We start from the raw sequence: 13243 nt of genomic DNA on the forward strand, positions 1-13243 counted from the left end.
GCATATTTGTGTAATTGAATTATTTCAGGTGGAGCTATGTGTCTCGGAGTTTTATTTGCTGCTAATATTTTTCCTCTGCGCTAGTTACTTTGCTTGACTTGTTTTTTCTCTAGTTAAAGCAGCCAACATAGGTTTTAATATAAGAAATGAGAACCTGGTTGTAACAAGCTCAGGCCACTAGGCATAGAAAGTTAGAAACTTAAGTCCAAATGCACAGCAACCAAGTTAATATATGAAATCCAATCGTATTACCTAGAGAAGAAAGGAAAGCGATAAATGAGTTTAGGCTTTTGGGTGTTCTTGGTAAATGGTATATAAACTTGGCTCCTTTTGGAGTTTACATAGTAAACTAAGATTTTAGCCCCAAAGAATAAACTATTGTATGTAATATTACCATGTAAATGTAGTTTACTTTTTTTAAAAAGAATTTATAATTTTTTAATTACAATATTGAATATAGGGCATTCAAGAGTCTGGAACCAAAAGATTTTGTCGAATTGACTCAGATTGGTTGGGTGAAGTTATGTTTTATAATAGTGTTATATTTTTATATTATATAATGTTATTTTTATTTTAAAATAATTTATTTTGATATAAATGTTATATAATATTTATTAAATTTTAATCTTTAATAGTAACATTTTAATGATGTTATATAAAACTTATAAAATTATAACTTTAAAATTGGCCTTATAAAGTATTAGAATTATTTGAACTAACTAAATCCTGTTCAGTACGGGCCATAAAAACCCCTAATTAAGATCACCCCTAATTAAGATTAACGGTTAAAAATGACTAAAAGTATATTTGAAAATTTTTCAATTAAACAGGTCACCTATTATAAAAATAATAATTATAGAGAATTAGAGATAATTGTATTTAGCTGAGTGACCGATAGAAGGAAGAGAATAACTAACTATGTTGCTATATCTTGTGTAAGTGCTTTATACCTGTCATCGGTCACCAGACAGCAGCTTGCTATATCTCCATGTACAATTGTGTCTCCGGACCTCATGCAAAATTATACTATTCACTTTGGTGATATGAATTCCCCAAATCTATGCTTTTCTTCATGCACTTTCTTGAATACATCATCTAGTTCTGGAAATGCTTGCACCAGGAGCAGCTCAAGGAGGTCAAAAGCGTGCTGCTTCAAGCACACAGATGACTGCACAAAATAATGTGTCATGCACCCAAATCATCAAAATATTGCACAGATTCTTGCACAGGGAAAAGTCTAACAATTAGCGCGTAGACACATCACACCGGATGATCAACAGGTGAACACAATTAAGCTTCTTTGAACAACGTTAACATATTAGACAGACATTACCTGAAGGAAAAAATAATGTTGCAATTTATTAGCTGACATAAGAGGTTTAATTTGTGGTTCAGAATTTGATTTCACTACTAGTTTTACCTGCAGTGGTATAGCATAGACTATTCTAGTCGTAGATTTTGCAACTGTACAAGAGACCCTTTTGAATTTTAGCATGAATAAGAATCAATAAGATTTTACTTATATAAATAAAAAACTATTGAAACTTTCTGCACATTTCAGCCGAGTGTAACAATGACAAGTTATGATAAATATCTAAAAATTTAAATATTAAAAATTTATCAACCTCAAAGCAAAGTCTAATTGAAATCCAAGAATTTAACTAACATCTTAAACCATACTCTCATGAGTATATACAAGTACATGCTACTGCATCCCATTGAACTTCGAATAATGTCCTTGTTGTACAACCTGTTCTCCACATCACAAATAAATTTGAGAGAATTAAAAATGACTTCAGCGAATTATAATGTGATTTCAAATAGTTTAAGACTTAATAAAAACACTAAGTTTCTCTCGATGCAATTATTCATCTCTTTAAATTTATACCTGTAATAGCCACTGATGACTTCCATACGGTGGGATGGGATTCTCATGGCCATTAATCAATCCTGAATCACCTAGCCCAGACTCTTGCTGCACAGGTACATTTACTTCTGTATTTGGCACTGCTAATGTCTCTTGAAAAGCCATAGGGTCCTTGGGAAGCTTCTATGAAAAATTAATACATGGAGTCAAAAATTCTATCAAGTATAACTACAACATAGAGGTCACCAGTTTATTTTAAATCAAATAACAACTAATGCAATATTGTATCTCACTGACCTCCTTGGTACCAAAGCTAGCTTGCGCGCCATTACCAGTCTTATCCCCCAAATTGTCATCGTCATTCCTCACAGGACATTTATTCTTTACATGACCAGCACTGTTGCATTTAGTGCACCTCCGTTTACCCCTCTCCTTTTTCCCCTTGGGTGCTCCTTTTGTCTTGACCACCGAAGGGTCACCAACAAAGTTTGGCGTGGTAGAATCTGTTGTTTATCTTTTCAAGTCAGATTTTTGTTCTAGTGTTTGGGTCCAACGATATACTTCATTCATAGTGTCATGGAAAGAAGGACCATCTTGAGCTCCTAAGAATACCATCCACGTAGCTGCCACTGACAATGCGCCATAGCGCATCAAAAATTCTCTTTCTCTGTCTTGCGTAGTGCCTCCAGCAGAACTTTCATCCAGATACTTCTTGGCATCCTTCGACCATCTTCTCAAAAGAAGACTATCTGGCAACTTCTGTAAACCTACCCTTTTCATTGCACAAAACATGTGCCTGCAAGGAATGCCTTCACTACTCCACCGACTACATTCACACTCCATATGCTCAGTATTGCGATCGTAAAGTACGTTATAAGTATGTTGTCTCCTGTCACACTCCTTAACTTTTAACACAACAGTGGTTGATATGTTTTCCTCATTTATTACATCTAATGCGACTACTCCTTGAATCTCCTTTTTTACATCTCCAAGAATCTCCCTAGTGTAAAAATTGGCAGCAGAAAGCTCCAACGCTTCTAGCCCAGTAGTTAGAACGGGCTCCCCATACAGCGTCTTAAATTGAGAAACTAATTCATTGTTTCTATAGTCCCTAAGAGCATGTTCAAGATTTTGGACCAACTCTAGAAGACTTTGGCGAATGCCAATAAACCTCTTAATGAAGTTGTTTATCGCCTCACACCTTGATGTTGTTCTAAATCCAGCACAGAATTTATCCCTCAAGTAAGCGCTTGCCCAACTTTTCCTCTTCTCATATTCACTCAGAACCCATTCATTTTCCTCCAACCCATATTTTTTTATCATATTCTCCCAATATTCTTCAAATTCTTCCGGATGCCATGGAGCATACAAACATCTTCTGAAGTCGTTGGAAAAATTTTTGTTTTTTATGTTTGCCGTTACATTCTTCTGAATGTGCCAACCACATAATCGGTGAGTTGCATCTGGGAAGATTTCTCGAATTGCTGCCTTCATTGCTTCATCACCGTCTGTGACCACAACACTAGGAGACTTGTTCAGCATGACTTCTAGAAAGTTTTGCAACAACCACGTATATGTTGCAGTCCGTTCGTCCTCTACCAAGGAAAAACCAAATATACATGTTTGGCGATGATGGTTACAACCTGAGAAGATTACCAAGGGCCTTCTGTACTTATTCTTCCGGTAGGTTGTATCGAATGCAAGCACATCTCCAAAGCACTGATAATCGGACCTACAAATGCCATCTGCCCAAAATAAATTTGCCAGCCGACCTTCATCAGTAGCACTGTACCTTGTCATGGCCATCGGGTCGACATCTGCTTTCCCAAGTAGATAGCTAATCGTCGCATTGGAATCCCCACCAATGAGCATTGCACGACGAGCTCTTTGAAAGTGATTATCTAGGTCCTTCTTTGTGAACCCGACATTGGCATAACCACCGGCTTGGCCTACCATTAGTCCCATTATTTTAGAGGTTGGAAGACCATGATCATGCATGGTATTCGCCTGAGCTTTTTGTGGCTCAGTCAACCCTCGGTGGTTTGGAATTAGGTGTACCAAGCATTGTGGGACAAGATCGTGGTTGTGCTTCTCAACTAATTTTTTAACCCTCCAAGTCGAAGTTTTAGTGTCAAGATACACCGCAAGCATGGCTTCACAACCAGTGCGAGTCAGCGCTCTATGCTCCCGCTTCCTACTCAAACTAGATATGTATTTCTCGGCTCTCTTTCCTTCCTTGCTGCAAAAAAACCTCCTTCTGCGCTGTGTTCCATCTTTTCCACGTGCTGTATCACCCTTGCGAACTCCAAACCCGAGACACCTCGCATAACGTACATACAAGTTATAAGCTGCATCTGATGTTTCAAAAGTCTGGTTTATAATATCATCGGCCGTCACAGTCACACACTTACTACTGCTGCCACCACAATCACAAGTGCAGTTAACATTTTCTTCCACACTAGTCATCATGGGATCTTCGACGTTGTCTTGTGAACTGAGTGGTTCCGAGTCAACATCCATTGCACTCTAATGATATAGTAATAAGTAATAACTCGTAACTATAGCTAGATATATATGAGCAAGTAGAAGAGCAAGGCATGGTATAAATAAAAGTTAAGACTTAGGAGTTAGGAGGAGACATCACGAAGATTGGGTTACTATGTTGTATCAAATAATGTACACGTAGAAAGAGACAAGCAATTGAAGAGGTTTCTCTCTTACTTTAATTTCTAATTCACAATAAAAAAAATGGGTAAGTAAGAAGCGTGATACAGTTGGATACAGGCCATGAAAAAATATAGTAATGCATGCCTAATATATGCTATATGTATCACAATCATCGTAAAGTGATCATCAACATTATAATACATATCAATGTCTTGATGATATTATTAGTTATTACATTATGTTTCAGAATGTGTGGTCCAATTAAGCAAGCTGTCATTGATAACTACATTTTATGAAATAAGAGAGACACCGTGCACTATTTTTAAATTTAATTTAGATCTATTACTTCCTATAATAACTTTACCTAAAGTTCATCAGCCAAATAATTAATAACTCAATATATATTACTAATTAATGAGTTCGGCAAGTGAGAGACCAAAGGATAAGGTATCTCGTGGACCACATAATGCTATATAATGATTCTGACTTCTGAACCACATGTCTCAAGAGCCTTATCCACAAACCGCAACCTTGCTCTAAATGCATGTTCACTGTTTCGATAGAGCAAAAATGATGGCACTAATAATAGGAACCACAGTCTTTATCAACAAAAACAAGATAGAGGCGCGTGCAGGGTCAGGTCATGATCATATCCTGTGCTTCATTTTCTGTCTCTTATAGTTAATTCTTCTTCAATGGCCGCTTGTCATGTGAGTCCTGTGATTTTTAGAACCATGGATATAATGAAGCTTCAAATATTGGCTCCGCCTGAGAATCTTTCAAGGATGAACACTATGAGAATTGGTGACAGACCTCTCTGGTTTAGACCCTTCACCATAGTTAAAGTTGGGGAAATAAACTTTGGCTCAGGCTTGGTTAAGGATGACACACTTGCTGAGAAGAAAAGGGAGCTTTACCAGGCAGTGGAAGGTATCCCATTTCAACAATATTGAATCTATTTTTTCTTTTTCTTTTTCATTATAAGCTTTTAGCATTGTTTAACAATGCAATGCAGAAAGGGTATGTGATATGTTTGAAATCAAATGCAATAAAAAATATGTTTCAAGGAATCAACAGGGGGATTTTTGGACTCCCATCTGCCAAGAAATTTGAAATTGAGAGTTTGGTGCAGCAGCTAGAATCTCAGAATCAACTCCAGAGCCAACTCTAGAACTAGACAAGGTAACTTTAACTCTGCCTAAATTATCTGATATCTGATTGTGATTGCAATTTATGATCTATCCCTATCAATAATTTCTATTACATGGAAGGTGGCTGGGTGCTGGAGGCTTGTTTATAGCACAATCATAATTCTGGGATCAAAGAGAACCAAGATAGGCCTCAGAGACTTTATCTCATTGGATGAGTTTTTTGTCAAACCATTGACATAGCCAAGGTACAAACTACAGAATTTTGAGTAGAGAGATTGTATATAACTTTGACATTAGAAGATGCAAACTGTGTTTCCAGTATTTCATCTTTGTAACTTTTATCTACTGAGTTTGAGCATTGGGCATTTGATTCTAAAATGGAGAGCAAAGCGGTTAACGTGGTCGAGTTCAGTGCAAAGGAGTTGAGTTTGTTGTCAGGACAACTTAATATTGAGGCTTCTTTCAAGATTGCTTCAACAACAGTTAAAGCTCTACCTTCTTGTTTGATCAATCTTAATTTATTTCTCTGTAATCTATAACTATTGCTGCTGAGTAACTACCTAATTGGATAATACTTGAAATTCACATAGGGTTGACATTAACTTTGAAAGCTCCACCATTACTCTTGATCAGGTAATGCTATTAGATACTGCATTTTTTCTCTAGCCTAATTAATCGGATTTGAATATTTGTCTGATTTTTCCAAGTTCACGCTTGTTTTTCTCTGTCTTTTATTCTATCATTATTCTATCAGTGATGAAAATTCTTCTTGTTTCTTATTTCAATCTTTCTCATAGATATGTTGGTGACACCATGAGGATTGGAAGGGACAACAAGGGATTATATCTTTGTGCTGGAAAAAATTGAAGATAGAAGTCGTAATCCTCAAGGTTAAGTAGTATTTTATTTACGATAAATGTTGGGGTGACAATTTTTAAAAACTCATACTTTGACTCATCACTACATCATCATAAGATAGAGTGTGGAACTTGCTTTGATGGTGGATTCACTCTTCATCCATCCTTTAGTGAATGAATAAGGAGTTAAAGATGAGTTTAAAAAGGTTATGTCGTCTTAACATAACTCGATAGGTTTGAGTTAGACATGTATATTTTTATTAATCCATTTTTAAGTATTTTATCCCCTTTTTTTTTCCTTGATAAAAATTAGGGGTGAAAATTTGTGATATGTTGATTATAACTACTGTTGCATTGCGAGTAGTAGTACTCACTAATGGTAAAGTAATTTTACCAAATGCTTTTTTTTGTAGCTTATGCATATTAAAAGTTACTTTTATTTTGATTTACCAAACATAGCTAATACAAATCTTGAAAAGTTAAAGTTTTATCAAATCGGGCCAAAACTGACTCATCTAGACATCTACTGGACAAGACTTAGTTGTTATAGTTTATTCATAGATTTTCTTTTTCCTGTGTTATTTTTTCCCTATATTTGAAGGCTTTTGAGTGTGGTTTATTATGATCTTTGCTTCATGCTTTGTTTAGTTATTTACTTTTTTATGCTTCAACTGCGTTTTGAATAAGTGGTCCCTGAGTAAAATCTTTTGGACAGCCTTGTACTCCCTACAAAGTTAAAATTTGGAGTCCACACTGCGGAACATTCCTAACTTATACAGAGGTTTCGTGCAGGAAGAGGCGAAACACCAAGAACCAAAGGACAAGGTGGCAGCGATGGCGATGGTGAGGAGGCAAAGGATTTTGGAATGCGAAAAAGAAAACATGGAGAAGAAGCCCTTCATGGACATACAAACTGAGACCAAGAGATTCAGGCAAACAACACTTGATTTGATTTTTCATTTTTAGCATTCAGCAACAATCGTTACAAATCAGTAACAAGTAATCCCTAATCACACTAAACCTAAAATCAATAAATCTAAACAAAAATTTCAGTAATGATTTGATTTCTATTTTTAACAGCAGCAAGAAAATTTCAACAAAAGCTTCAGGAATTAAAAAAAGAGCAACAACACAAAATCAATTATTTGATTTTCCATTAACCCAGTCACAGTTTCACATTCAAAAATCAACAACGTCACATTCAAAAATCAACAACAGGGCATAAAAGGAAGAGAAGAACCAAAGTGAAGGCAGTGCCACTAACCTTCGACAACGACATGGACGGCGCCCGGCGAGACGACAGCGAGTGGCAACACAGCGGCGAGCTGCTCCAAGTTTGAGAGAATCCAAAGAGGACGGGGACAGGGGGAAGGAGGACGCCGAACTAGGAGAGAGGAAGCAAAGGCGCCGACAGCACGGACGGCGGCGGCACCCGCGGCAGAACAGTTGCAGGGAGAACTTAGGGTTTTGGTAGGGTGAGTTTGGAAGGTGCTTCAGGTGATAGTGATATATGTATGATTCACGTATTGGGGAAATGGGTGGGTGTTAGGGAAAATGGGCGGCTGTTAGGGGGAAGGGGTAGGTTTGGAAAGTGGATCAGATCTTTTTACAAGTTGGTTTTTGATTGAACCGGTTAGACCGGTCGGTCTGACCAGATTTTAAATATTGAAATTGGTTTTATTTTGGTTAATTAAAATTAAAAAAAACCAATTCACCCAATAAATGACGCACGTAGGTGTCTTTATAAAAAGGAGCATTCCCCTTTTGTTATTGTAATATTAGTTTTTTTAACTAATTTTTTAAATTTTATTTTTAGTACAAATATATAAATATATAATAAATTTATTTTTACTTACATAAATAATAACTAATTTAATTTAGTTTAAGAAAAAATTAAATTTTTCGCGAAAATATGATGAAAGTGGATGAATAAGGGATAAAGATTTATATATGAAAATATAGAAGAGTTGTATTCTCGTAATTTTTTTTATCATATAACACTTGATAATTTATGAGAATGAGTTTTTTATTACACAAAAATAATATACAAAGATTTAATATAAGAACTAGAAAAATAAAACTTGTAATTTGATGTGTTTTGAATTTTTTTTAAAAAACTCTTTATTGATGGTTTAAATTAAATAACAGTAAAATATTATTTATCCAATTATTCTGAGATCTCTTTAAAATATTATTTATTTAATTAGTAAAAAACACATTAAAAAACACATATCTCGTTAATGAATAATATTTTATACTTTATTATGTATGATAATATCCACATTAACAATCGTTTTATAACAAAATCAATCTATTTTTTAATTTTAAATCGTACGCCGTTTGACACTCACATTCATTCATCAAATTAAAAGGGTTTCCTGAAAAAATAAAAATCAAAATAATAAGTAATAATAGTAGCATAGCAATATAGTTGTGTTGTGTAGTGAGAATCAAATCCCATAAAAGTGAGAGATGCGATATTGAGACGAGATGAAATGAGTGATCGAAATGTCCACTTATTGTGAAGTGTGATGCAAAAGTCCAATCGTATCCGTCTAACAGAAAATTATTAGAAGAGAAAGGACGGGTGTGATTGCCAGCTGTGGTGAACCTGCATGGAACCCACTTTCCATTTCTTGTCCCGACAATAGCCTCGGGGCTTCCCCCCTTTACGAAACCCACGCCACGTCATCCTCATGCACATTCACAAACAAAATACTCCTCTCGTAAATATATTAAAAAATGAAACAAACACTTTGGGAAAAGTCTAGAAAACAAAACGAGTCCAAAAAAAATATTTTCATAGAATTGCGATTGCCTTTAATCTCATGATAAACATGTGATGTGTGCATTTATTTTTTTTTTTTTTAAATAGCATTAAAAATAGCTGTACATATATGTAGTCACTTTTGTCTGTCAGTTTGTCCAATTCTAATTTTAAAAACGGTATTTCTGAATAAAAATCAAAGTATCTAATTCTCCTATTTAATTTTTTACATATTTATTTTTTTTGTAATTATGGAACTTTTTTAGATTTTATTTGATTAATTATTAAATTAGCTTTTGGAAATTTTAAATTAACTTTAGTCTTTATTTTAATTACTAAAATAATTTTTATATTTATTTCTTTTAGGTTACATTTTTTTTCTTATCACTATTAATGACTGCTAATGTAAAACTTAACTTGCATACATGATCATTAAGTGTTCATGTGTGCATTTTAGACAAATCAATTCCTAAAATAAAATATAAAATAATCTTCAAAAAATTTAAAAAATTTCAAAACAGTACTTAAAAAATTTTAAAGAATTTAAAACAATTCTTTCTAATTATTTTATATAATCATTTTTAAAAATTAATAATTTTAACTTCTAATATTTTTGGTCTATTTATCTCAAATTTAATTATTTATATACAAAATTTTTATGTATGTTTAATAAATTATAATTTAATTTTGAAAAGACATTTTTTTAAACAAAACTAATTTTTAAAATAAACGACCAATATTATTTTTGATCATACAAGATTAATTAATGTAATTTATGGTGTCATATTCTATGATTTTTTAACTTAAGGAATGAGTATTATTATTTAAAGAGATAGGATTTTTCATTTAATATAAAATTTTTACATAAACAATTAAAATATTTGTGATGATACTTATGAAAGTAACATTTTAAAAGTTGTATATAATTAAATCAAGTCATCTATGAACTTAAATTTGTAATTGTTGCTCAACCACAAAATCAATAGATAATTTACAAAATTTCAATATGAAACTCCTCATATTTTGCAATACTTGAAGAACAAAGGTCTTGACAAATTTAAGTGTTCTGTTTGTGTTCTTAAAAAAATATTAAAAGTTAGTTGTTGTAATGTTTACATAAATAGGCATAGAGTTAGATATTTTGTGCTATACAGTTAACAATTAAGCAAACAAAATATATTTTTTCACTTGGGAATAATTTTTTTAAGTTTAATTGATGTTAATATCTTAAGAAGGTTAGCCAATGAGCTATAACTCAATTGTTGGTCTTTTTATTCTCACCCAGAGATCTCGGATTCGAGTCTCATTCCTACTTTAAAAAAATATCTTAAAAGGTTTAAGCATAATGAATAATAGCCTTCATAATTTCAATAACCTCTTAAATTTAGTTATTATTATGATTTCTACATCATTTTAATGTAGGTATCATATATTAGTGATTAAATAATATTATTTCTGATAACATTTTATTGTTAATAAATAAATTATATTTTGTATATATTTTGTTATTTTTCATATTTTTTTTTTATTATTTTTAATATTATTTATTTTTATTAACAAAATATAATTTTGACTTTTGAAAAAAAAAAATATTCAAAAGACTATTTAAATTTTAAAAAATTTTTAGAGACTATTCTAAATTTTTTTTTCTTCAGAAACTGTTTGTATTTTACTATAAGAACTAATTTGTCCAAAATACATACGTGGATATTTAATAGTCACGTATGCGAGTTAACGTTTCGTGTCAACAATCATTGTAGTAATTAATAGAGAAGATATTGTATTATCTAATGGAAATAAACGTTAGAACTATTTTATGTATTTTAAATTTAAATATTAAAGTATCTGCTTAAAAAAATTTAAGAACTGATTTGGATAATTACTCTATTATTTTTGTATAAATCATTAAAAAAATATACGATTATTTAGTAGTGTATTTTTTATTAAATTCGCTTTAATAAATAGTTATATTGAGTGAATTTTATGAACAAATGTAATATAATCATACACTACAATTTAATAAAAAATATATAAAAAATCTAGTTTATCTTTATGTGCAATTTTTGAACTCGTTTGTCACTTTTTTTTGGTGAGATGAATATTAGAGTTTAGAAGGTAATATTTGTATTTGTTAACTCTTTTCTTTCAAAAAAAATCGCTTTCATATTTTTATTTTTATAAAAAGTTAATGTATTTAAGTAAGTCTTTTGCCAATACATTAAGTGTTTGTTTGAGCGATATTATTTGATAAAAAAAGATTTTTTTAATGAAAAATGGTTTTTTTTTTTTTTTTAGCGTATTTAGAAAAATTCTATGTAAAAGTAAAAGTACTAGAAAAATAAAAAAGATCTTTTTTGAAAAGCTGTAATTTACATCTTTTTTTAAAAGATCTTTTTTCCTAAAAATAAGATATTTTTTATGTAATAAATAAACAAAAGTACTTTTTATATTGTTATCACAAATATTGGATAGATAAAAAGATCTTTTTGTATGGATATCAAACATAAAATTAGTTTTACTTTTTATAAGATCTTTTAGAAAGAAACTCAAAAAAATCTTTTCTTAAAAACTATCAATAAGCCCTAACTTTTTAATGAATCAAAAGTTAAAAAGATACTTATTTCAAAATGTAGGAACAATAAATATCCGTGTTATTGAAAACAACAAGTTCTATTATTAAATATCAGTGAATACTAACAGCTAAATTCGTTAAATATCATTAAATTTAATGACTATGCACTTTGTTACTGGGCGATTTTTCATCGATAGTATTTTTAGTAAAATTAGCAGAATTTTAATTGGGCAAAATATGAGATGTTAACGTTAATTCAATATAATATGACAATTGGGTTTTGCATTTATACTGTCGAAATTGTAATTGTAATTTAGTATATTTTTTCTACTGATCCAGTTCTGATGTCTTTTTTTTTTTTTTAATTACGAATACCTATATTTTATGCATCTATTTGATTAATGTATTTTAATAAAAAAGTACTATAAATGAAAAATAGTGTATAGAAGAAAGTCAAAGAATAAACTATTAATACTGTGAAACAAAAAAACTCTAATTATTATGGATCCTGATAATCATCGTTATCGTCATTCCTTGATTCTGTTAAGGCGGTGTGAATGATTTATCAATACGTTTTTTTTTCATATGCATCACATCAATAAGACAATGACGAACCAAATTGTCCTTTGAATAAGACCAATTTCTAAAAATATCTTTGTTTCATCCAATTATATTCCTTACAATATCTGGAATCTCAACCTTGTCCTGTTATCTACATCTGGAGATACTACTAACCCATGCCACACTTCTAAACCACTTAACTTGTCGTATACCACTTTTTGTTCAATTTTATTCTTCCTAACAGCCTTTGTTATGCCAAAAAGAATTACAAACTCAAATAATCTCGTAAAATCGAACACGAATTCTTATCTCCAATTACTTAGACAAAATGACGTGACTCCATACAAAATGGCGCACGACATCTACCTTAAGTGGACTACCCGGACAACATCTCTATTAGGAAAGGTTGATTGTCCACATCAATGCAGCATACATTTAAAATTGTTAGTTAATATCAATGCTCTATACATCAGCCATAACTCATCACTCCTTACCAGAGCAAGAAGCATCATTTGCCTTTGGGGCGCTAGAATAGGGTATGAACAAGTAAGAACATGGTACAAGCCCTTCATGCATATTTGGGAGTAGTTAAAGGAGTCCCACCACAGACCAACAAGAGTACGCATTACCAAAATAAGTTTAGTGCAAATTTTTTCAGAGCACACGCTAATTTAACATTTTTATACTCACTCGCAAATGAGAGTGGACCTGAAAAAGTGCTTCAAACTTCCCGTTGACAGGTGTAGTCATAAAACCATCGACCTCCTGTTTTACTATTATGTCATATGAAGGGCCTAACTC

General features: G+C 32.0%; 1 protein-coding gene and 1 pseudogene across 4 annotated transcripts; one reads left to right on the top strand and one right to left on the bottom strand.

Moving 5' to 3' along the window:
* Window positions 1-814: 814 nt before the first annotated feature.
* On the bottom strand, window positions 815-7952 carry LOC112696641 (protein FAR1-RELATED SEQUENCE 5-like). 4 transcript variants are annotated; one of them, XM_025749469.3, is made up of 6 exons: window positions 7807-7952; window positions 2165-4393; window positions 1889-2050; window positions 1667-1750; window positions 1421-1464; window positions 815-1333 (listed from the first exon to the last, which is right to left on the bottom strand). In XM_025749469.3, exons 1-2 carry the CDS (start codon window positions 7819-7821, stop codon window positions 2378-2380), a joined length of 2031 nt encoding a protein of 676 aa, XP_025605254.1. In that variant the 5' UTR covers window positions 7822-7952; the 3' UTR covers window positions 815-1333; window positions 1421-1464; window positions 1667-1750; window positions 1889-2050; window positions 2165-2377. The 4 variants fall into 4 exon arrangements, with proteins under 4 accessions (XP_025605254.1, XP_025605253.1, XP_029143360.1 ...); XM_025749468.3 differs by lacking the exon at window positions 1421-1464; XM_029287527.2 differs by lacking the exons at window positions 815-1333; window positions 1421-1464 and having other exon boundaries at window positions 1487-1750; window positions 1889-2047.
* LOC112696643 (fibrillin protein 5 homolog) lies at window positions 5042-8222 on the top strand (annotated as a pseudogene).
* Window positions 8223-13243: the final 5021 nt, after the last annotated feature.

The sequence above is a fragment of the Arachis hypogaea genome, chromosome 6, assembly GCF_003086295.3.
Source record: "Arachis hypogaea cultivar Tifrunner chromosome 6, arahy.Tifrunner.gnm2.J5K5, whole genome shotgun sequence".
In the NCBI taxonomy this organism is placed as follows: Eukaryota; Viridiplantae; Streptophyta; class Magnoliopsida; order Fabales; family Fabaceae; genus Arachis; species Arachis hypogaea.